Raw genomic sequence first — 24,758 nt, forward strand, 5'->3', positions numbered from 1 at the left:
AACTCCCTCCTACCCTACCCCTCCTACCCTACCCCTCCTACCCCCCCCTCCTACCCTACCCCCCCCTCCTACCCTACCCCCCCTCCTACCCTACCCTACCCCCCCCCTCCTACCCTACCCCTCCTTCCCAGGCTCTCTATCTCTTTACTTTACTGCTGAACTATTATTCTTGTACAGACTGTAAAATGTATTATTTTGTACAACTTTATTGAAAAATTACTTTAAGAAGATCCCTGTGCCTTGATCACGACTGTACGTGTATAACGAGCTAAAGTGGGTGTTATACTGCGCTGTATAGATTGGCCAGTTCCCCCCCCCTCTCTCTCCAGGGAAGGGGAACGACCATTTGTAGCTTTGGATTTTTAATTTCCCTCCCCCATCTCCCCTTTATGATTTAAATGTCTATTTTTGGATCCATATACCAAAAAATATATAAATATTTGAAATGTCTATGGATTTAAAAAAAAATAGTATTTTATTAGAATCAAAGAACCTTAACACATTGTACACTTTATAGTGTGCCTATTGTTGTAACTTAAATTCTATTCGATTAGGTTTTGTTCAGGTTTTGTTTCATTAACGAACAACATGAAGGGTGAGTTTATTTACCTTTTTTTTCATTTATAGCTTCAAGGTAAAAGGTAATGACAAATATCCAAATGCAAAACAGTGCTTGTTTCTACATTTAATTTTTTTCTTTTGCTAAAGAAAACAAACAATTGTATTGTTTTGGGGTCCTTCCTAGTGTTGCACAACAGACGGACTGTACAGTATTACACTTTCACTTCAGTGCCCTAGTTTTCATTTACTGTGTACATCAAAAATGGGTCTCTACTTTCAGGAGAGGAGCTCTGCGAAATAAAGGTTTTTGGTGCAGACAGCCACAGGCCCGTCCTTACACACAATCACAACCACAAGGACAAACCTACACCAGATACACCCATGGCATTTCATTCATCCATCTTTAGCCATGTCTTATGTCCACTGTAATTACTTAGCTCTTTAACTCTTCACTGTTATTTCACTGCTTTTCACAGATAACGTTTTACCCTCAGTTCTATTTGACATTATACTGCGTCTATCGCATGCATCACGACTCTATTCAATTCTGTCTTTGTTTCCCATCCAAGGCGATAGAACGGTCATTCACCACATAGCTTCTTTGTACAAATACACAGTTAGTTTATGAAAATATTAACATGGGTATTTGCCTAAACATTGTAATGTTAACCTACACGATGACAATGGTGGATGAATGTATTTCTCATCAGGATTGTAGCTTAGGTAATTACAAGATAATTAACTGCAGTCATTTTATGTAGATGAGGGGACGCAATGTTTCAATTGCATCTATTGACAAGTTAGTCATTAGTTTCAAGGTCAAAGGAAGTGAGAGGAAAGAGGCAGGATTGTGATGAAGAGGGAAGGAGTGCTGCTGGATGAAGAGTTTCAGCTTAACATGAATGTCCCTTGATATGACCATTGTTCAGTGCCGTACTCCTGAACATGAGAACACTGCCAATGACACAGAGAGCAGAAGGTAGGTGTCCTATGTAGCATGATGGACAAGTCTTCTCAATGATATTGAGCAAGATTTACAGGGTGGTTGGCCCATGAACTACACTGTATAACAAACATTATGAACACTTTCCTAATATGGAGTGGATTAAAGGAGTGACATCAATAAGGGACCATAGCTTTCACCTGGTGAGTCTATGTCCTGGAAAAAGCAATGTTTTGTGTTCTCGGTGCAGACTGTTTTTATCTATGGCCTGAATGATTGACGTAGCTTGCTATTCCTGGTGACTGGGTGAGGGCTGGGTTCATGGTCTGTGATGCTCTGTGACACAACCATATCAAAATAGCTTATCCTGTCTCGTAGTGTGGGTATTGAACACAGAGACTGCCATACTTTAAGGTTTGATATATGATATACTATGCATTTAGATAGTATTTAGACAACTTCACTAATTCCACATTTTGTTACATTACAGCCTTATTCTAAAATTGATGAGGAAAACATGTATTCAATCCATCTACAGACAATACCCCATAATGGTGAAGCAAAAACAGGTTTTTAGACATTTTTGCTAAATTATAAAAAACGTATACCTTATCTACATAAGTATTCAGACCCTTTGCTATGAAACTCGAAATTGAGCTCAGGTGCATCCTGTTTCCATTGATCGTCCTTGATGTTTCTACAACTTGATTGGAGTCCACCTGTGGAAAATTCAATTGATTGGACAATTTGGACAGGCACACACCTGTCTATAAGGTCCCACAGTTGACAGTGCATGTCAGAGAAAAAACCAAGCCACGAGGTCGAAAGAATTGTCCGTAGAGCTCCAAGACAGGATTGTGTTGAGGCACAGATCTGGGGAAGGGTACCAAAAAAACATTCTCCAGCATTGAAGATCCAAGAACACAGTGGCCTCCATCATTCTCAAATGGAAGAAGTTTGGAACCAACAAGACTCTTCCTAGAGCTGGCCGCCCAGCAAAACTGAGCAATTGGGGGAGAAGGGCCTTGGTCAGGGAGGTGGCCAAGATCCCGATGGTCACTCTGACAGAGCTCCCGAGTTCCTCTGTGGAGATGGGAGAACCTTCCAGAAGGACAACCATCTCTGCAGCACTCCACCAATCAGGCCTTTATGGCAGAGTGACCAGACGGAAGCAACTCCTCAGTAAAAGGCACATGACAGCCCCGCTTGGAGTTTGCCAAAAGGCACCTAAAGGATTCTGACCATGAGAAACAAGATTCTCTGGTCTGATGAAACAAAGATCGAACTCTTTGGCCTGAATGCTAAGCGTCATGTCTGGAGGAAACCTGGCACCATCCCTACAGTGAAGCATGGTTGTGGCAGCATCATGCTGTGGGGATGTTTTTCAGAGGCAGGGACTGGGAGACTAGTCAGGATTGAAGGAAAGATGAACGGAGCAAAGTACAGAGAGATCCTTGACGAAAACCTGATCCAGAGCGCTCAGGACCTCAGACTGAGGTGAAGGTTCACCTTCCAACAGGACAATGACCCTAAGCACACAGCCAAGACAATACATGAGTGGCTTCCGGACATTTCTCAATGTCCTAGAGTGGCCCAGCCAGAGCCCGGACTTGAACCCGATCGAACATCTCTGGAGAGACCTGAAAATAGCTGTGCAAAGTGGCTCCCCATCCAACCTGACAGAGCTTGAGAGTAATTGCAGAGAAGAATGGGAGAAACTCCCCAAATACAGGTGTGCCAAGCTTGTAGCGTCATACCCAAGAAGCCTCAAGGCTTTAATTGCTGCTGAAGGTGCTTCAACAAAGTACTGAGTAAAGGGTCTGAATACTTATGTAAATGTGATACGGAGAAACAGGGGGGGGGGGGGAGGTATGAAATGTATGCATTCACTACTGTAAGTCGCTCTGGATAAGAGCGTCTGCTAAATGACTAAAATGTAAATGTAAAAAATTATATTTCAGTTGGTGGTACAGTAACTAAAAGTTTGGGAGCCACTTCTCTAGTCTACCACTTTCCACCAATAGATGGTGACAAATCCATGTATGTCACAATCTTACAGCCCTATCTCCATAAGCATTATAATTTAGTTGTTCAAGTAGTCATAGTTGAACGAGATGAAATCTGTCTGAAGGTGGAAGGATTATTATCAACAGGTTATATATGGAGGGTCCAACTTTCAGTAATGCAGAGGCTTTGTGAAACCTTGGTCCTGTAGAATACAGCTGTTAGTAAGCAAGTAAGGTATTACTAAAGGATTACATACAATTTTTATAAATCTTTATATCAACTAAATAGGGCATGCATGAAAGAATGTGTGGACAAAGGCATGCCACACACTCGAATACAAAATGGGTCCCAACAATAATGCAAAATACTGACTGGGGCCATTCCAAAGGCTGTACTTTACTTCTCAGCTTGGTTGTCCTTGCACCATGAATAAGACTGAAGCAAATCAACTTTACACCAAAAAACATGTTTGGGGTTTATGCATTTAATTCATTATTATGATACTACACAATCCATTATATTTTGTTTATTTAATGTACATACAAAACTGTATCCAATTATTGTGGTTACATGTGATGGTCTGAAGCGCCAAAGCAGTTTTTAATGTAGTGTTCACAGCTCAATTCTCCATCCAGCCGTCCACAATCCAAGCCCCCCAGGCTATGCAAAAAAAGTGGTTTTAAATACAAACAGGACGGTTGGTTCTTTAGACAGCTAAGATAGTAGAAACCAAGCCAAGAGAGAAAACACCCCAACCGATAGCTAGTTCCCGAGATGGTCCCTTTTGAGAAGACAGTAATATTTGCTGCTGTGTTTAAGACACAGGAAGAAAGAAAACTATTGAGGTCATTTCCATGCTATTTGTAGACAGTATATGAGAACTTGATTTGAATACAGTGCGTACAAATATAATTACAAAACAATTATGCCTTATATGATACTCAAAAAAGAAAACTGAAGCAAAGCACAAGAACATAAAGTACTATCAAACTATATACAGCGCTATGAGTCCAAACCCATCGTTATATTTTAGTGTACTGTATGTCAAAAATGGATGTTGCATATTTCTCTTACTCAGCTGCAATCAGCTGATACAGGACTTGGATCACTTCCAGGCTTCACTTAAGGTAAAGCCATTTGCTGTCATCTGGAAAAGCTGCATCACTGTTGTTCTCTCTGAAGATGACAGCCATTTCATACTGACCCTGAGGATATCACTCACATCCCAGGCCTTCGACCAAAACGACAAGTCGGTCATTCTGCACTTTCACCTCAGACACGGTCACTAAACGAGTGTGTGTAGAACTAATTCACTGCAGCACGGTGAGACGGTACATCTTCGGCGATATATTGAAAACCAACTACAAGTTTGATTATTGGAAATAAAAAGCAACCTACTGTATTGGAAAGGGGTCTCTTTGGGACAAAACGATGATTAACATCTTATTTTCAGTTACCTCCTAAATCCATTTTCTGTTTTATAAAGGAATCGTTTTTGGATGACATTTACCCATTCTTGCTAAAACTCAAAAGCAGCCTCGCGACTCACAACATACGGTGTCCTTCCCTTAAAAAAGCAATGATTAAAACATTCACACAACATCAGAACTGTCACGTTAATCCTGCAGTAGGAAAAGCCTTGGCCTTACTGGAACACATTGCTACTTACAGATCACAACGTTGACACTTCCCCACACAATCATCTGTACTGTATCTGTGCAAGTAGGAGTGGAAGGACGGAGAATAGAGTGATTTAAAAAAAGGCAAGACGACTCTTGATTACCTTCTTCGCTTTATGTTAAAAAAAACGTCACTACTCAAATAAACTTGTGATGTTGCATTATGCAACAACAACAAAAAGTATACATCCCGTTGTTGTTTTGTTCGGTCCTCCGAGCACGCTGCCACTGGCTGTCTTACAGGACCAATTTCCCGATGATGACTCCGATGACGAAGAACAGCACGCAGAGCGCCAGGACACGGGTACTTAGGCCCTCCTCCTTTGTCATGGCCTGGGAGGAAGAGGAGCGGGGGGAGGACACCATGGACGTGACTTTCCTCTTCCGCAGACCATCGTCCTCCTTGGTAAAGGGGGAGGAGTCACAGGCCAAATGCCAGTCAAACCATGTTGAATATAGAACAGCTGTTTGTTTTTGTTGCAATAACAGTGAAACAACAGTTACTGATCTCAAATCAGTCAATTACCCATCTCAAATAAGAAACGAAAGGCGAGGCCTGTTAAGTCGGCATTGTTACAGATGGTGCAGATAAATGTATTGTGTGGAACAGATCTCAGTGCTGTGGGTCCTAGAGCCATTAGAGACTCACCCTGATCTGTTTGTTCTCTTCCCGTAACCTCTGGACCTCCATCTGCAGCCTCTTGCACTCCTCCGTGATCTTCTTCACCTCCCCGTCATCCAGGGAGGAGCTGGCCGACTTAGGGAGTGAGGAGAGCTCTGGCTTTACGGGGGCGGAGGACACATTTGTGTTGCTTTCACTGCCGCGCTGTGGGGAGGAGTGGCGGAGACAGAACTATGCAGATGAATAACAGAATGGGGATGAGAAACAACATACAAAAAAAAAGGGCAACGGCTGCTTCAGAGACGAAATGGAGATGACAATCATTCAGGATCTGTTTGTGAATGGAATGAAGGTGCTCTTTGTGAACGCATCTTACACTAAAATGAAATATATGAGGGAAGGAATATTAAGAAAAATACATGCAGTTGGATGTAGTGATATGATAAGATATAGTGACGTAGAGTACTTACAATTTTGTCGTTCTCTAGAGGCAGCTCAAATGCACATCTCAACTTGGAGTCCATCAGCTCCTCCGGCTTTGCCTCTTTCCACTGTCGGTGGGAAGGATAGAATGCGAGAAAGAATGATAGAGAGAGAAAAAGAAGAAGAGGGATCACAAGGAAAACTGAATCACAAGGCAACACCAAGATGACCACACCCATGACACTCATAAGACAAGCATATCTTGACAGCACATTTGTCCCTCTTGCAACAACCTAAATAAGTAGAGGACTGAGACAGTAAGTACCAGTCCCTCTGAACTAAAATTGCAGCTTGAATGGACTTACTGTGATCATCAGATCATAATTAGTGACATTCAGATTGATCACATTCCATTTGGACACTTACCACCCCTTCCATGTCAGTCATGTCATACGGAGCAAGCACGGACTGCACCATGAATTTGTGTTTGCTCTTTTCATTGGGATCATAGTCGAAAGGCTGTAGCATAACTGTAAAACAAAGCAGACAGATAAACGCCACTGAGCAACCTCTTAGCAACAGCACAACGTGTTACCTTACTTTGACCAGCTCAACATACTTTTAGTTCCTCTTTTTGAGATTTGTCAGCTACAATAATGTACAATCAAACAGAAAGACACCAACCAGATACATTGACGGAGGTGCCTGCGTCAATGATGCCACTGTTTGGACGGACACAGTATCGACGGGGCGCGGTCGTCTTGACTTTGAAACAGACATTTCTATCTGTTGGGTTGCCTAGCTTCAGGGTGGCCGTGACAACATCTGTAAATGGACCTTGAAAAGATGGAGAGAGAACAGAAAATAGATATCAATACTAGCTAGCTGACTCATCTATTATTATAGCGATCTTGGTTTTTTTTCCCAAAAAGTTGGGGAGGACCATTTTATTTAGATGACCCCACCTATTTTTTGTTATCTTTAGACTTATATCATTAGTTATAATCTCTTTTGTTATGACTAATTATATAATTCTCAAAACCATTAGATGCGGTAAAACGGTCAACCTCCGGTTTCTACCGCAGTATTTCTCAATCAATTCCTGGGGCTCCCCTAAGGGGTGCACATTTGTGTTTCTGCCCATCCATAACATACCTGATTCAACTCGAGATTCCCCAAAAAACACGCCACTTTGAAAGAGCTACGACTGGAAGTGACTTTTTCGTAACCGGTTAGGGGAATGTACGCAGCAGGTTAGTATAATTCACGTAACATGTTAGGAATATTAAGGTTAGGAAAAGGGTTAGGCTCAGCGAAAATGCGCTCAAACCTGCTACGAAGAGTCACTTCCGGTGCTAGCTGTATCGAAGTGACGTGTTCTTAGGGAGTCCCGATTCAACTTATCGAGGCTGAGGGATTGTTGTTGTGTGCTGGGCTGAAACAAAAACGCGCACGCTCAGGGTTAGCCCCAGGAATGGATTGAAAAACACTATTCTCTGTATCCATTCGGGTAGTTTTTTAATGGAAATGTCCCTATAGTGTAGTCCTGACCTTATAGAAAGTATCTAGTTTGCTACCAACGTTAGACCTTTTTTCATTAGTAACTATTGAAATAAGTATTTATTTAGGCTGGCAACAGCTGACTCGCAAACCAGGGAGATCGTGATTATGATAGTAACTGAAAATAGCATGCAACTGATATTGAGGAAATGACCCGGGCCTGCTTTTTCAGTACAGGCTAAACTCGAAAATGACAGCTAGGCATTAGCCTGTTAGCATCGGTAGGTAGAAGACGTCGGTATGCAATGTCGCTTGTCACCCACTCTAGAAACCAAATAGGAAATATGATACACCGTGTGCAGACCCATCTTTTCACAATGAAGTTAACGACACTATTGTTAATACATTACCTAGGAACGATGGTCAAATATTTGCAGACCAAACTATCAGGCCCTGCCCTAGTCTTACCTCTAAATTTCAGTTCGTGTGGTGGCTCAAGCTGGAGGACTTGTTCTTGTCTGGCCATGTCCCAGACGTTCGTAAGCCTTTCTGATATAAATTACCTGGACTATATGTCGCAGCTGTTGTTATTATGGCTATTGTAAATGCTCCTGGTAAGGGATAGCTGAGGATAAATACAAAAAACTTGAACTGCCAACAACAGCTGAAGCTAAGCTAGCAAGCAGAGAGCAGGAAGGAAGGGCTCCGTGTGACGTCATGGGATGGGGCAGGTCTGTGGAATGTCAGCGAAGATCATTTCTGTGAAGTTGTGACATTTTTTTTGCAGGGTTATTTTTAAATGACCTGGACAAATGAAAGAGCAAACCGAACAGCCTCTGCTCTGATATGGCAATTATTTGAGAATGTAAAGTCAATTTCATTTAGAACAGGGGTGTCAAACTGATTTTGCCCCAAGGGCCGCACAGAAAATAGGAGGGTGCTACACTTCTGGTTGTGAACGATCCAGCCTACCTACAAAGGAGGAGCTGTGAACATCAAGTACGACGAGGTGCCCGATGAAGAGCTCCAACATAAGAGGTTGGTGGCACCTTAATTGGGGGAGGACATTCTCGTGGTAATGGCTGGAGAAGAGTGATGCCATTATTATGAGCCGTCCTCCCCTCAGCAGCCTCCTGTGACTGCTCCAGGGCCTATCTATCAGATGCACCATCAGTGCTTCCTTCGCTCAACATGCTACTTTTCTGAACAGCCCATCACCTGAAGTTATGGAAGAACAACACACAAGCGACTTTGAGAATCTACTTGTAATGAAAAGCCAGTGGTGGAAAAAGTACCCAATTTTCATACTTGAGTAAAAGTAAAGATTCCTTTTTTAAAAAGTAACCCGGTAAAATACTACTTGAGAAAAAGTTTTAAAGTATTTGGTTTTAAATGTACTTAAGTATCAAAAATAAAAGTATAAATCATTTCAAATGTCTTATATTAAGCAAACCAGAGGACATGATTTACTTGTTTTTTTTAATTTACTGATAAAAAGGGGCACAGTTCAACACTCAGACATACTTTACAAATGATGCATTTTTGTTTAGTCAGTCCACCAGATCAGAGGCAGTAGGGATGACCTCTTGATAAGTGCGTGAATTACACACATTTTCCTGTCCTGCTTAGCATTCAAAATGTAATGAGTACATTTGGCTGTCATGGAAAATGTAAGGAGTAAAAAGTACATTATTTTCTTTAGGAATATAGTGGAGTAAACGTTGTCACAAATATAAATAGTAAAGTACAGATACCCCCAAAAACGACTTAAGTAGAACTTAAACGTATTTTGACTTAACTACTTTACACAACTGTGAAAAGCCCAATATAAATATTATTAATTATTATTATAAGGGCGGCAGGTAGCCTAAGAGGTGAAGAGCGTGGTTTGAATCCTTGAGCCGACTAGGGGAAAAATATTGATCAAGGCACTTAACCCTAATTACTCCTGTAAATGGCTCTGGATTAGAGCGTCTGTTAATTGACAACATTTTTTATTATTACATTTCCTATCCAGCAGGTGGAGCCCCATGGAATACCACCCACTAGGGAATAATATTACGTCATACAGGCTTAACCAGGAAGTAGGAAAAACAACAATCGGCGAGAAGAGTGACACGATAGCCTGCAGTTAGTGTGAAACGTTTTAAAAGGACATTATTTCCATATAGTTTAGATCCCAGAATGTCCGTGTTTGGGAAGCTGTTCGGCGGTGGGGGGAAAGGAGGGAAAGGGCCGAGTCCACAAGATGCGATTCAGAAACTCCGAGACACAGAGGAGATGTTAGCGAAGAAACAGGACTTTCTAGAGAAAAAGATTGACCAGGAACTCATGACTGCAAAGAAAAACGGCACAAAAAACAAACGAGGTGAGTCGCCAACTAACATCACATATACATCTTCACGATTGTTGTCTAACTTGGCTAGCTAATGAAGCTAGCTACTTAAAGTTCGCCTGTATGTTAACGTTAGCAACTAGCTGGCTAACTAGTCGAGGCAGCTAACTAGCTAACTTTCCGAGCGGCCACGGCTGTCACTGAATGTCAGGTTGCCAAGCTCGCACTATCTCGTTGCCACTACTGTGTTAGAACAGCTACATTTCATTATCCCCGTGTATAGGTGCGTTCTGTGTTAGTGACTGCTATCAAAACTCTGACTACACCATCAACAAGTTAGGGGATTTTGTGTGAGTCATGAATTTGCCTGTTTGTCAAGAGAAGGGAAGGGGCCACCCTTCCATTGACACAGTATCGACTTAATAATGTAATAGATTTGTAAAGCGCTTTTCATTATACAGAATAATCTCAAAGTGCATAACATTTAAATACAAACGAAATAGAAGAAAAAAACCAGACACGGCAACTTCGCAGTTAAAATTGAGACACTAGAATCATAGGGACTCATAGGGACTAAGTTACTGCTTATTAATTTATTTTTTTCACCTTTATTTTATGACTAAACTAAACAGTTACAAGGCAATTTTTATTTTTTTATTTCACCTTTATTTAACCAGGTAGGTCAGTTGAGAACAAGTTCTCATTTACAACTGCGACCTGGCAAAGCAGTGCGACAAAAAACAACACAGAGTTACACGTGGGATAAACAAAAGTACAGTCAATAACACAATAGAAAAATCTATATGCATTGTGTGCAAATGGAGTAAGGCAATAAATAGGCCATAGTAGCGAAGTAATTACAATTTAGCAAATTAACACTGGAGTGATAGATGTGCAAGTAGAAATACTTGTGTGCAAAAAAAGTAAATAAAAATAATATGGGGATGAGGTAGGTAGGTACGTAGTTATATGGGCTATTTACAGATGGGCTGTGTACAGCTGCAGCAATCGGTAAGCTGCTCAGATAGCGCCAACCTCAGAGATTTAAAAAAAAAAAAAAAATTATATTTATTTAAAAAAAAAAATGCAATTCGTTCCAGTCATTGGCAGCAGAGAACTGGAAGAAAAGGCGGCCAAATGAGGTGTTGGCTTTGGGGATGACCAGTGAGATATACCTGCTGGAGCGTGTGCTACGGGTGGGTGTTGCTATGGTGACCAGTGAACTGAGATAAGGCGGAGCTTTACCTAGCAAAGACTTATAGATGACCTGGAGCCAGTGGGTTTGGTGACGAATATGTAGCGTGGGCCAGCCGACAAGAGCATACAGGTCGCAGTGGTGGGTGGTATATGGGGCTTTGGTGACAAAACGGATGGCACTGTGATAGACTGCATCCAGTTTGCTGAGTAGAGTGTTCGAGGCTATTTTGTAAACGACATCGTCGAGGATCGGTAGGATAGGCAGTTTTATGAGGGTATGTTTGGCAGCGTGAGTGAAGGAGGCTTTGTTGCGAAATAGGAAGCCGATTCTAGATTTAAGTTGCTTAATATGAGTCTGGAAGGAGAGTTTACAGTCTAGCCAGACACCTAGGTATTTGTAGTTGTCCACATATTCTAAGTCAGAACCGTCCAGAGTAGTGATGCTATTCGGGCGGGCGGGTGCGGGCAGCGATCGGTTGAAGAGCATGCATTTAGTTTTACTAGCATTTAAGAGCAGTTGGAGGCCACAGAAGAAGGGATGTATGGCATTGAAGCTCGTTTGGAGGTTTGTTAACACAGTGTCCAAAGAAGGGCCAGATGTATATAGAATGGTGTTGTCTGCGTAGAGGTGGATCAAGGAATCACCTGCAGCAAGAGCGTGTGTGTGTGTGTGTGTGTGTGTGTGTGTGTGTGTGTGTGTGTGTGTGTGTGTGTGTGTGTGTGTGTGTGTGTGTGTGAGTGTGAGAGAGATATATATTTTACACTCACACACAGAGAAACGTTGGCCCTAGAATTGAACCCTGTGGTACCCCCATAGAGACTGCCAGAGGTCCGGACAACAGGCCTTCCGATTTGACACACAGAACACTGTCTGAGAAGTAGTTGGTGAACCAGGCGAGGCAGTCATTTGAGAAACCAAGGCTGAAAGCCTTGGCCAGGTCGATGTAGACGGCTGCACAGTACTGTCTTTTATTGATGGCGGTTATGATATCGTTTCGTACCTTGAGCGTGGCTGAGGTGCACCCGTGACCAGCTCGGAAACCAGATTACACAGCGGAGAAGGTACGGTGGGATTCGAAATGGTCGGTGTTCTGTTTGTTAACTTCGCTTTCGAAGACTTTAGAAAGGCAGGGTAGGATAGATATAGGTCTGTAACAGTTTGGGTCTAGAGTGTCACCCCCTTTGAAGAGGGGGATGACCGTGGCAGCTTTCGAATCTTTATAAATCTCGGACGATACGAAAGAGAGGTTGAACAGACTAGTAATAGGGGTTGCAACAATGGTGGCGGATAATTTTAGAAAGAGAGGGTCCAGATTGTCTAGCCCAGCTGATTTGTACGGGTCCAGGTTTTGTAGCTCTTATCTAAACATCTGCTATCTGGATTTGGGTGAAGGAGAAGCTGGGGAGGCTTGGTCAAGTAGCTGCGGGGGGTGCGGAGCAGTTGGCCGGGGTTGGGGTAGCCAGGAGGAGAGCATGGCCAGCCGTAGAGAAATCCTTATTGAAATTCTCGATTATCGTGGATTATCGGTGGTGACAGTGTTTCCTAGCCTCAGTGCAGTAGGCAGCTGGGAGGAGGTGCTCTTATTCTCCATGGACTTTACAGTGTCCCAAAACCTTTTGGAGTTAGAGCTACAGGATGCAAATTTCTGTTTAAAAAAGCTAGCCTTTGCTTTCCTAGCTGACTGTGTATTGGTTCCTGACTTCACTGAAAAGTTGCATATCGCGGGGCCTATTCGATGCTAGTGCAGTACGCCACAGGATTTTTTTGTGCTGGTCGAGGGCAATCAGGTCTGGAGTGAACCAAGGGCTGTATCAGTTCTTAGTTGTACATTTTTTGAAAGGGGCATGCTTATTTCAGATGGTGAGGAAATTACTTTTAAAGAACAAATCAAATCAAATCAAATGTATTTATATAGACCTTCTTACATCAGCTGATATCACAAAGTGCTGTACAGAAACCCAGCCTAAAACCCCAAACTGCAAGCAATGCAGGTGTAGAAGCACGGTGGCTAGGAAAAACTCCCTAGAAAGGCCAAAACCTAGGAAGAAACCTAGCGAGGAACCAGGCTATGAGGGGTGGCCAGTCCTCTTCTGGCTGTGCCGGGTGGAGATTATAACAGCACATGGGCTAGATGTTCAAATGTTCATAAATGACCAGCATTGTGAAATAATAATAATCATAGTAGTTGTCGAGGGTGCAACAAGTCAGTAACACAAGAGTAAGTGTCAGATGGCTTTTTCATAGCCGATCTTTGAGAGTATCTCTACCGCTCCTGCTGTCTCTAGAGAGTTGAAAACAGCAGGTCTGGGACAGGTAGCACGTCCGGTGAATAGGTCAGGGTTCCAGCAGGTCTGGGACAACAGGTCTGGGACAGGTAGCACGTCCGGTGAACAGGTCAGGGTTCCATTGCTGCAGTTGGAACTGGAGCAGCAGCACGGCCAGGTGAACTGGGGACAGCAAGGAGTCATCAAGCCAGGTAGTCCTGAGGCATGGTCCTAGGGCTCAGGTCCTCCGAGAGAAAGAAAGAAAGAAAAAGAGAGAATTAGAGAGAGCATATTTAAATTCACACAGGACACCGGAAAAGACAAGAGAAATTCTCCAGATGTGACAGACTGACCCTAGCCCCCCGACACATAAGCTACTGCAGCATAAATACTGGGGCTGAGACAGGAGGGGTCAGGAGACACTGTCTACCAGACATCCTCTACTGATGGGATGAGGTCAATATCCTTCCAGGATAGTAACCTAATACTGAGTGCCAACAGAGGGTGCAAGTGACTCCTGTCATTGGTCGCGTTCCCCTGTTCAGACGTTGCATGCCTTAACCAGTGGTTGCGTGCGACGTCATTGAGTGTGTTATCGACTGACAGAGTGCTATAACATCGGATGGGGTTAGCTGATACATAAAATACTTATCCAGGTGTTGTAACATCTGGCAGGTGTCAGCAACGCCTGAGCAGAGGAATACGCCCAATGTCTTCAGTAGTGTTCATGACAGGCTAGCGTAGCCCAATAACGGACTAAAGGAGCCTGACGTAGGTCCTTATAGTCCAAGGACCTTACATGTTCTGTTTAGAGGCGAATTTAACCAGTTTTAACACTGTTGCAGTTTCCAGTATTTTTACTTGTTTCCAAAACCGTACCACAAGCGATGCGTTTTAACATTCCCCTGGCCAGACTATCTTTAATAGGCGCTAAATGCAGTTAGCAATTATGAATGAGTTAAACACAGATATGACATAATATAATGGTCAAATATATAAACGCAACATATATCCATTTCAAAGATTTTAACTGTGTTACAGTTCATAAGGAAATCAGTCTAAATAAATAAATTAGGCACTAATCTATGGATTTCACGTGACTATGCAGCTGTTGGTCACAGATACCATAAAAAGAAGTGGGCATGGATCAGAAAACCAGTCAGTATCTGGCGTGTGACCACCATTTGCCTCATGTAGCGAGACGCATCTCCTTTGCATAGAGTTGATCAGGCTGTTGATTGTCGCCTGTTGAATGTTGTTCCACTCGTCTTCAAAGGCTGTGCAAAGTTGCTGGATACTGGTGGGAACTTAAACACGCTGTCATACACATCGACCCAGAGCATCCCAAACATGCTCAATGGGTGACATGTCTGCTGAGTATGCAGGCCATGGAAGAACTGGGACATTTTCAACTTCCAGGAATTTTGTACAGATCCTTGCGACATGGGGGCATGCATTATCATGCTGAAACATGAGGTGATGGCGGCGGATAAATGGCACGACAGTGGGCCTCAGGATCTTGTCACAGTATCTCTGTGCATTAAATTGCCATCGATAAGATGCAATTGTATTTGTTGTACGTAGCTTAAGCCTGCCCATACCATAACCCCACCGCCACCATGGGGCATTCTGTTCACAACATTGACATCATCAAACCGCTTGCCGACACAACACCATACATGTGGTCTGCGGTTGTGATGCCGGTTGGACGTAGGTGGCTTATGGTAGAGAAATTAACATTAAATTCTCTGGCAACAGCTCTGTTGGACATTCCTGCAGTCAGCATGCCAATTGCACACTCCCTCAACTTAAGACATCTGTGTCATTGTTGTGACAAAACTGCACATTTAAGTGGCCTTTTGTCCCCAACACAAGGTGCACTTGTGTAAGGATCATGCTGTTTAATCAGCTTCTTTATATGCCATACCTGTCAGGTGGATGGATTATCTTGTCAAAGGAGAAATGCTCACTAAGAGGGATGTAAACAAATTTGTGCACAAAATATGAGAGAAATAAGCAGTTTTTGCATTTTTAACATTTCTGGGATCTTTTATTTCAGCTCAGAGAACATGGGACCAACACTTTACATGTTGCGTTTTATATTTTAGTTCGGTGTAGTTAGTGGTTATGTATTTACTCACATGATAGTCCTGGGGGTTCAGAAACGCTGTGACCATGTCCATAGTTCCGGGAATCAAACCCATTAATCACTTCAATTCCCCTTTCACTGTGCACAGCGGCCCTGCAGGCCTTGAAAAGGAAGAAGCGGTACGAGAACCAGCTTACCCAGATCGATGGCACGTTGTCCACCATCGAGTTCCAGAGGGAGGCGCTGGAAAATGCCAACACCAACACTGAAGTGCTCAAAAACATGGGCTTTGCCGCCAAGGCAATGAAGGCTGCCCATGAAAACATGTAAGCAAGGGCACACTACTTGTTTATTAGCTTAGGTGCAGTCATACAGGTGCAGTCATACAGCTCTTGTATTTATTAAAATCTCTCTGTTCCCCTGTCCGGTTGTGTTAGGGACCTAGACAAAGTAGATGACTTGATGCAAGACATCACTGAGCAGCAGGAGCTGGCGCAGGAGATCTCAGATGCCATCTCAAAACCTGTAGGCTTTGGAGAGGAGTTTGATGAGGTAGGTGACATTAATGTTCGTTGCACATTGTTCTTTATTTGTCTTATCAGTGCTGTTAGTTCAATAGTTGACCAGATATCACAGAGACTGGGATGTTCTGATTGTCTTGCACCATAGGATGAACTCCTGGCAGAGTTGGATGAGCTGGAACAAGAGGAATTGGACAAAAACTTGCTGGAGATCGGTGGGACAGAAGATGCCCATCTACCCAATGTGCCTTCTACTTCATTACCCTCCAGACCTGGTGAGTCCTTTGGAATATGCAATAAAACAAGCAAATCCTCCATGGGAACATTGTATGCCACGGTTACTGTCCCAACAGAACATGAAATAACTAATTGATCTATTGTAATTTACCACTTTATTGCTATAAAACATTTATATTTACCACATTTACTTAAGTAATTCACTATCTGCATATGTTTTTTTATTTTAGCCAAGGAGGATGAAGACAAGGATGACATGGATGACTTACAACGCTGGGCGATGGCGGCCATGTAGTTGCATTACTGACACCACCTGCTGTAGAGGGAAAGAAAGGACTTATTGAATATCGTTGTTTTGTGTCCGAGGAGAACCAAACACCTTCTAAAACTAGCACTACAAAGGCCAATGCTGTAGGTTCTGTTTCCCTCCCAAAACTAGAGAACGGGTACCATGGCCTTGCATGAAAAGATGAAGTATAAAAGCTATAAACAGGATGTTTGAATCAGAATAAAAAAATACTTCTCAAAATAAGTTTAACATAATCAACACCCGTTCTTGCATTTGGGCAGTTATTGTAATATCACTTAACTGTTCTGTTGCCTTTGTCTGTGGGATGTTATGAACATCACTGACAGACAAATGTCCATTTTAATACATGGGAGTTGCAATGTCTATTTTTCCGACTTAAACATATTTATCGTGTGGCGTAGTGGGTGTGGTCTGTATGTTTTTATTAGTACTTACTTTTTGTTTAATTTCTACCAAAATAGGATGAAATATGAGCACGCGCTCATGGTAACGTTTAGAATGGTCTATTTTCAGGATTGTTATTCTGAAACTTTTTGTTTTACAACTCCAAAGCATCCTCACCATGTGACACTTGTGATTTGAAGGAAATATCTCAATCGTTTATTGTTGCTGGCAGAGCTTTTCTTCATGTGCTAAGCGTGCAATGAGGGAAAATCTTAATACATTACACAGCTTTAGAGAAAGACTAACTCCACCCTGTTGTCGGTCTTTCTGAAAAAGTTTCTTTTGAATTGTATGTTGAAAAAAATGTCAACATATTAACTGCAGCAAAAATAAGATAATGGTTTGTAATGAATAGATTAGTAGGTAGATATAGTATCAACATTTTGGATTTGAGGATTACTTAATTTTTTTAAGCAATGTATTTAAACAAAAATACATAGGAAAAAGACAATTAACAAGGATAAGCATGTTTGCATTTCTATGGTTTATTTATCCAGATGAGAACATTATTTGGAAAATCATTAAAGTTTTGGATTATTTTATTGTGGGTGAGGTTTTTCTTGCTTAGGGATCAGTGAATTCAAAGTAGAAAAGCATTTTATTACTTTGAAATCATTTTTAGGTGTTTGTTTAGTTTAATGTTTTGCAATGTGTCTGATGTTGCTGTAATTTCAGGTAGGGAATTCTGAGTCCAATCATATTTTATTTGTCACATGCTTTGCAAACAACAGGTGTAGTCTGTGAAATGCTTATGGGCTCTTCACAACAATGCAGATTTTAAAATAGAAAAATAATAGAAAGAAATACACAATGAGTTATGATGTCTTGGCTATATACACAGGGAACCAGTACCGAGTCGACATGCAGGGGTACGAGGTTATTGTGGTAGAAATGTACAGTGCATTCGGAAAGTATTCAGACCCCTTGACTTTTTCCACATTTTCTTACGTTACAGCTTTATAAAATGTATGAAACAAATCTCAGTCTACACACAATACCCCATAATGAAATAGTGAAAGCAGGTTTTTAGAATTGTTTTATACATTTTTTTAAAAAGTATTCAGACTCTTTGCTATGAGACTTGAAATTGAGCTCTGGTGCATCCTGTTTCCATTGATCATCCTTGAGATGTTTCTACATCTTGATTGGAGTCCTCCTGTAGTAAATTCAATTGATTGGACATGATTTAAAAAGGCACACACCTCTCTATATAAAAGGTCCCACAGTTGACAGTGCATGTCAGAGCAAAAACTAAGCCATGAGGAATTGTCCGTAGAGCTCCGAGACTGGATTCTCTGGTCTGATGAAACCAAGATTGAACTCCTTGGCCTGAATGCCAAGTGTCACGTCTGGAGGAAACCTGGAACCATCCCTACGGTGAAGCATGGTGGTGGCAGCATCATGCTGTGGAGATGTTTTTCAGCATCAGAGACTGGGAGACTAGTCAGGATCAAGGGAAATATGAATGGAGCAAAGTACAGAGAGATCCTTGATGAAAACCTGCTCCAGAGCGCTCAGGACCTCAAGACTGGGACAAAGGTTCACCTTCCAACAGGACGCAGGAGTGGCTTCGGGACAAGTCTCTGAATGTCCTTGAGTGCCTCAGCCAGAGCTCGGATTTGAACCCGATCAAACATCTCTGGAGATACCTGAAAATAGCTGTGCAGCGACGCTCCCCATCCAACCTGACAGAGCTTAAGAGGATCTGCAAAGAAGAATGGGAGAAACTCCCCAAACAGGTGTGCCAAGCTTGTTGTGTCATACCCTAGAAGACTTCAACAAAGTATGGAATACTTACAGTACCAGTCAAAAGTTTGGACACCTACGCTTTCAACGGTTTTTCTTTATTTTTACTATTTTCTACATTGTAGAATAATAGAAGACAAACTATAAAATAGCACCATATGGAATCATGTAGTAACCAAGTGTTAAACAAATCAAAATACATTTTATATTTGAGATCCTTTAAAGTAGCCACCCTTTGCCTTGAAGACAGCTTTGCTCACTCTTGACATTCTCTCAACCAGCTTCATGAGGTAGTCACCTGGAATGCATTTCAATTAACAGGTGTGCCTTGTTAAAAGTTAATTTGTGGAATTTCTTTCCTTAATGTGTTTCAGACAATCAGTTATTCTGTGACAAGGTAGGGGTGGTATACAGAAGATAGCCCTATTTGAAAAATCCATGAAAAAGTTGGTACTTTTGACTGGTACTGTAAGTAAATGTGATTTCAGTTTTTTGTTTTGTGCTAAAATGTCTAAACTTGTTATTGCTTTGTCGTTATGGGGTATTGTGTGTAGATTGAGGAACAAAACGATTTAATACATTTTTGAATAAAGATATTACGTAACAAAATGTAGAAAAGGTCAAGGGGTTTGAATACTTTCCGAATGCTTTGTAGGTATGGGGTAAAGTGACTTAGGCAACAGGATAGATGAGCAGTAGCAGCCTCTTGATAGTGGATACCACTGATGCATGTACACATAAGGGATGCGTTTACACAGGCAGCCCAATTCGGATATTTTTTTTGACAATTATTTGCATATCTGATACCTATCGGATCTTTTTCCTAATGTGTGAACAGCAACAACAACAAAAACACAAGCTCATCTCTTGACTTCTGAGTTATACCACCTCCATATGTGAATCTGAATCCTGATCATAGAGAATGATAAAGGACTCTAGTGCCAGAAAGCCTGTTTTAGCATGGGCATCGCCATTGACTTTCTCCATTTTGAAGTAGTCAACTGGGTGGGATTTCCTGTCGGTTAAGGAAGGATCACATAATTCCATCCAGGTCATCAGGATGGACCAGCCAATGAATTATACTTGTGAGCAAACATCCCAGTACTACAGGTGACAGTAAATCACCAACTTTAGCTTTATACCTGTTCAAACAACACACTCCTGGTGGCAGTATGCACGCTTTCAGTTTCTTTACCAACTCATAGTAGACAAAGAAAACGGAGATGGCCTCAATGATGGTGCCCATGCACTCACAAGCACCATGTGTGTCCAATAGGCTAAGTTTCCCCTAAAGTAAATTGAAATAAATTTGCCAAAATTATATAATTATTTCTGTCTATACAGAAAGAAAGAAAATCATTCTAAATACTTCACCAGAGAGCATGAGAGCCACAGAGGAATCGAGGATAATTAGCTTCTTTAAAAAAAATAGCTGTTGATTGTTTCAAATCACAAACTTGTAGGCCTATGCCTATTTGGGTAGCCCGCCATTTAGGCAGTGCGTGTGGCAATAGGCCTAGCTGATTAGCTGTCAGTGAAAAGCATTAAAATATATGTGAAGATAATTTGTCTTGAGTGTAATTTAAAATGTTGAGAAGGGGAGGGGTATGTGGCAAAGAATAGGTGGGTCTCTCTCCAGAATGCATGCTCAGCTCTCCAGAATTCTCTCAGCCGTCTCCCGCCAATTCTTGCACATTTGTTGTTTAATTGTGTTAGCTGTTTGCCCTTTATTTTTTATCAAATCCCTATTACATTTGTCACCAGTAGTAAATGTACCATTAATCCCTGTATTTTGGTTACATTAATTTCTGTTAAATAGGCACTCAGGGATCTTAAGCACAAGAAATGTGTCACATATTGCACAAATTGGATTCCTGACATATCACATGTATTTTCAAAAATAATATGATATCACACAAAAAGGATAACATAGTACAAATTGGATGAGTAGTACACAAAAACTAGGACCTGTTTTGGCTAGTGAGCACCACCTTCAAACTACTGGCTGAAATTATACAAAAGTTGGAAAGTGCATCTTTAATGCGTGTATTAATTACAGTCATTTAATGTTCTCATTCTAGGAGTGGATATACTAAATGTAGACATGAATAAATGCATAGCTATAGCTTCCTAAAAATAAATTACAAAGTGGGGGAGTGCCAAGATGGAGGCACAGTGGCTTCTACACAACGCCCCCTGTATCTAAATCTAGTGTTAATATAAACCATTGATGCAGACCCGCAAGCCACTGCTGCCATGAGTTCTGATTTTTTGTGACGCCCACCCCCATCAAAGTTGCCCATCATTGCCTTATATGAACATGTATTTCGGTGAAACTGATTAAGTTTGGTGAAAAAGTGACTTTATGATAGTGTGTGTTGTACTTGAAACAACTGCCTTTTTTAAGATCTGTTTTGAATGTTGTAAGCACATGGAAATGTACCACATAATTGTGAAAATTGCACAAAAGTATTTGAATTTTTTAAAATATCGACAGGGTTATCTTGTCCGCTATTTTCCTGATTAATTAGGCTACTTTGAAAACGATGTCGCAGGTAAAAATGTATAGGTCGCAGGTTACTGGTTTTTGGGCGACTTCTAAATTGCACCACGGCCACCATGGCATTTCTCTTAAAAATATATATACAGTATTTAGCTGTGACCTTCTGCTATCAGGCAGGTGTGAGGCAAGCTGTTGCTGAGTGAGTGGTGGGGAAGGCCTGAGTGGTGTGTATGGGGAGCGATTCAGGCCAGAATTCAGCCTAGTGAAGCTTCTGATACCTCTCACCAAGTCACCTAACATATTCCTAGCGCCATAAGATACCGCCATGAATTAACATGGACTGTCAATGGAGACAAGTTTTTTTCTAACGCGTTCACGTCACGTTCATTTCACGTGCACGTCATATTGATGTAGTGTCCACGTCAGTACACGTGATACTGACACGTCACGTGTCAGTTTGCATGTACGTTTATTATGAAAGATCTCTCCTTGAACGCCTTGAAAACATCTACGTGTACATCATGCGTTCACGTCATGTACACGCCACACTTACGAGTCATGTGTTAGTTTGAGTGTCAATTTAGTTTATTATTAAATATCTTACCATGAACACCTTATAAACGTCTACATGTACATTATTTTTTATATACATTTTTCATTGCCAGAGTATTCTAATCAATTTAATTTGTCGATTTAGCTAAAATATGCATATCACCTCTAAAAAAAGATGGCTAGTTGATATGCAGCCAGCCATGCCTATTTCTCAATATGGACAAGAGGGCTTCTTTATTGGAGGGAGCCCTATTCAGAAACAAGATGTAGCCTAGGTCTCTACTGTCCCGTTCAAAACAACTCTGAAGTCAGCAATCACTGAATTCCGACTTCAGTGCGCTCAAGACAACTGGTAACTCAGAAAAAAAATAGCTCCGTCTGGGAATTTTTTTGGAATGGTCATCCAACTTAGAATTCCAATTTGGAAACTCAGGCATCTTTCTTAGACTTTTCGACCTGAAAATCACTGATGTCATGGTTTTACCTCGTGTTTGAAACCACGTTAATTTCTTGAAGAATTGCATTATGGCCCTAAAAGCACGGAAATAGTGTCCATTGCGTGTATACTTCGTACCTTGGAGAATTTAGTATGACTTCCGGGAACTTTTGACATACTAAATATAGCCATACTATGACCAATAAGTACACTACATACTCCATTTACGTCACAAATAGTAGGTATGAGTATTCGAACACATTCTTTTTTAGGAGAATCCCATTTAATCAGGCTATTCATTTGAGTACAGTTGGGTTATTACGCATAACCTTAGCTTAAACGGAACCAAAAACATCCCAGACTATTTTGATCACAGATAATGATAAAGCCTGAATATTTCAGCTATATTTTTGTCATTCATTTAGCCCACTATCGCCTACAGATTTGATACACATGAAGGCCTATATTTAATCCGGATTTAACGATAGCCTGACTAGGATCCTTTGACTTCTCCCCTCTGCCATGTGTTCCCAATTAGGCTAAATGTAGTCCTATTAATAAGGTTAGAATGTTTTCCGATTAGTGTGTGGTTAGCCCATTGTGATTAATGATATGCACTATCTTCTGCTTTTTGTGATTAAACAGGCATCGGTAAAAAATAATTGTTTTAGATGCTCCTGCATGGGCCATTTGATGTTTCATTTGTTTTCCACAAATGACTATTGCTTTATACCTCACAACGTTTTTAAGGTTACGCCTAGGCCTATTTCTTGTAAATATTAGGCCATGTGTATTGAGTGTAATAAAAAAATGGGAGGGAATTTGTGTGTGGTGAAGACGCACCAAAGGCATGTTTCTGTCTCCCGACAAATGTGCGAATTTATTGTGTCATCGTGTGAATTGTTTAGGCTACCCTATGTTTGTTCATGTTGATCAATTCCTCGTTATCTATATCACCACCAGTAAACGTTCAAAGTTAACTCCAGTCTTTTATAATCTACAATGTTGATTTACGGTCATTTCTGTCATGCAACTCAAGCAGCTACACTTGATCAACAAGATTTGTTTTATTTCATAACATTTACGAATGTTGTCAATTTCTTTGTCGCCTTTTGTTTGCATGTGAGCATGTCTTTTTTTGGTGGTCCTGTCAACGTTGAGTGATCTCTCATGCGTCAGCACGCATAGAAGTAGTGTACTTTGCCTGCTTGCAAATGTGTGCTAAATGTGGGGATGTTTCATAGTATTTCTGATCATCTTAACTCAGCACCCCAATTAACCATTTTATTATTATTTATTTTTTACAGAAAACAACTGAACCACCACCATATAGGCCTTCACTTAGAAAAAAAGGTGGTATCTAGAATCTAAAATTATTATCCTGCTGTCCCCATATGAGAACACTTTAAAGAACCCTTTTTTTGTTACAGGTGCCAAGGTTCCATTCCACAGAGGGTTCTACATGGAACCCAAAGAACCCTGTTGGAACCCCTTGTTTGAAGTGAGTTCAACAAGTTCAACCTGTTCAGTTTACACCATTTCATTCTGTACCCCAACACCTGCCTGGTATTCAAGATATCACCCAACATCGCACCAATACCTTGAAAGTTTTCATCAACCTCTGCTGACTTAAATAGCCATGTTCCAAGAACCTCCACCAGGGGTGACTGTAGCATCCTCAAACGGACAAAAAGGAGACACAAGAGGGCACCACCCTCATTTTAGATCCCAAGGGGTCTTTATTTTCATACGCATTTATGGCATTTCAACATTGACACAGAGGGGCACATCACACTCATTTATTTTCTTGGAACTCCACACACACACACACACACACACACACTACATTTCTCACATTTTAGGCATCCAGTTGAGGCCTTGGATGGATCATGTTGCAGACACAGACAGACTTATGTATACAGTCCTTTTCAGTGTGGCGGCAAATTAGTTGAACAGGAGAAGAGGATGTGCTTGCTTGTGGAGGGAGAGCAGGTAGGTTGAACAGCTGCAGTGAAGCTGATTGGTTGCTCTGGTTCATCACATCTTGACTAAAATAAAGCTAGATTTAGCAATTAGTTTGACATTGCCATAGTTTAACAGCTGAAAAGCCAAAGACATTCAGTATTCACTAAATGAAGTAACCTACCCATCCCCATTTACAATTTAATTCATCAATGAAATAAATTATACTGTAGCACATTCAATGACGTTATTATTGTAGACTATAGGCTACTCCTGTGTCAACACTATATTAGGATACCGTTATGATTTCATTGGTCTTGTCAGGCATGATTTTAGGTCTTCAATGAAGTATGTTGTACCTCGTTTCCCTCAAACAATAAGTTATCAACACAGCAAAAAGTAATTATTTTCAAGTCAACCAAATTT

The 24,758-nt window shown here is 41.3% G+C and overlaps 2 protein-coding genes across 3 annotated transcripts; one reads left to right on the forward strand and one right to left on the reverse strand.

The window, feature by feature from the left end:
- Nucleotides 1–3,979: 3,979 nt before the first annotated feature.
- LOC115166206 (vesicle-associated membrane protein-associated protein B) lies at nucleotides 3,980–8,461 on the reverse strand. 2 transcript variants are annotated; one of them, XM_029719994.1, is made up of 6 exons: nucleotides 8,204–8,461; nucleotides 6,920–7,072; nucleotides 6,662–6,765; nucleotides 6,283–6,363; nucleotides 5,840–6,043; nucleotides 3,980–5,592 (listed from the first exon to the last, which is right to left on the reverse strand). In XM_029719994.1, exons 1-6 carry the CDS (start codon nucleotides 8,259–8,261, stop codon nucleotides 5,428–5,430), a joined length of 765 nt encoding a protein of 254 aa, XP_029575854.1. In that variant the 5' UTR covers nucleotides 8,262–8,461; the 3' UTR covers nucleotides 3,980–5,427. The 2 variants fall into 2 exon arrangements, with proteins under 2 accessions (XP_029575854.1, XP_029575855.1); XM_029719995.1 differs by having other exon boundaries at nucleotides 5,840–6,016; nucleotides 8,204–8,460.
- Nucleotides 8,462–9,793: 1,332 nt separating this feature from the next.
- Nucleotides 9,794–17,675, forward strand: LOC115166207 (charged multivesicular body protein 4c). Its single transcript, XM_029719996.1, has 5 exons — nucleotides 9,794–10,103; nucleotides 15,770–15,947; nucleotides 16,059–16,173; nucleotides 16,291–16,417; nucleotides 16,610–17,675. The coding sequence occupies exons 1-5, from the start codon at nucleotides 9,920–9,922 to the stop codon at nucleotides 16,672–16,674; spliced, it is 669 nt and encodes a 222-aa protein (XP_029575856.1). The 5' UTR covers nucleotides 9,794–9,919; the 3' UTR covers nucleotides 16,675–17,675.
- The last annotated feature ends 7,083 nt before the right edge of the window (nucleotides 17,676–24,758 follow it).

Source organism: Salmo trutta, chromosome 28, assembly GCF_901001165.1.
Source record: "Salmo trutta chromosome 28, fSalTru1.1, whole genome shotgun sequence".
Classification (NCBI taxonomy): Eukaryota; Metazoa; Chordata; class Actinopteri; order Salmoniformes; family Salmonidae; genus Salmo; species Salmo trutta.

Bases quoted from the DNA above. Each gene is read 5' to 3' on its own strand.
- LOC115166207 (XM_029719996.1), top strand. From the start codon at position 9,920: ATGTCCGTGTTTGGGAAGCTGTTCGGCGGTGGGGGGAAAGGAGGGAAA. The intron at 10,104-15,769 runs GTGAGTCGCCAA...CACTGTGCACAG, and splicing joins CGGCACAAAAAACAAACGAG to CGGCCCTGCAGGCCTTGAAA. The intron at 16,174-16,290 runs GTAGGTGACATT...CTTGCACCATAG, and splicing joins TTGGAGAGGAGTTTGATGAG to GATGAACTCCTGGCAGAGTT.
- LOC115166206 (XM_029719994.1), bottom strand. From the start codon at position 8,261: ATGGCCAGACAAGAACAAGTCCTCCAGCTTGAGCCACCACACGAACTG. The intron at 7,073-8,203 runs GTAAGACTAGGG...CATCTTTTCAAG, and splicing joins ACACGAACTGAAATTTAGAG to GTCCATTTACAGATGTTGTC. The intron at 6,044-6,282 runs GTAAGTACTCTA...TCATCTGCATAG, and splicing joins CTCTAGAGAACGACAAAATT to TTCTGTCTCCGCCACTCCTC.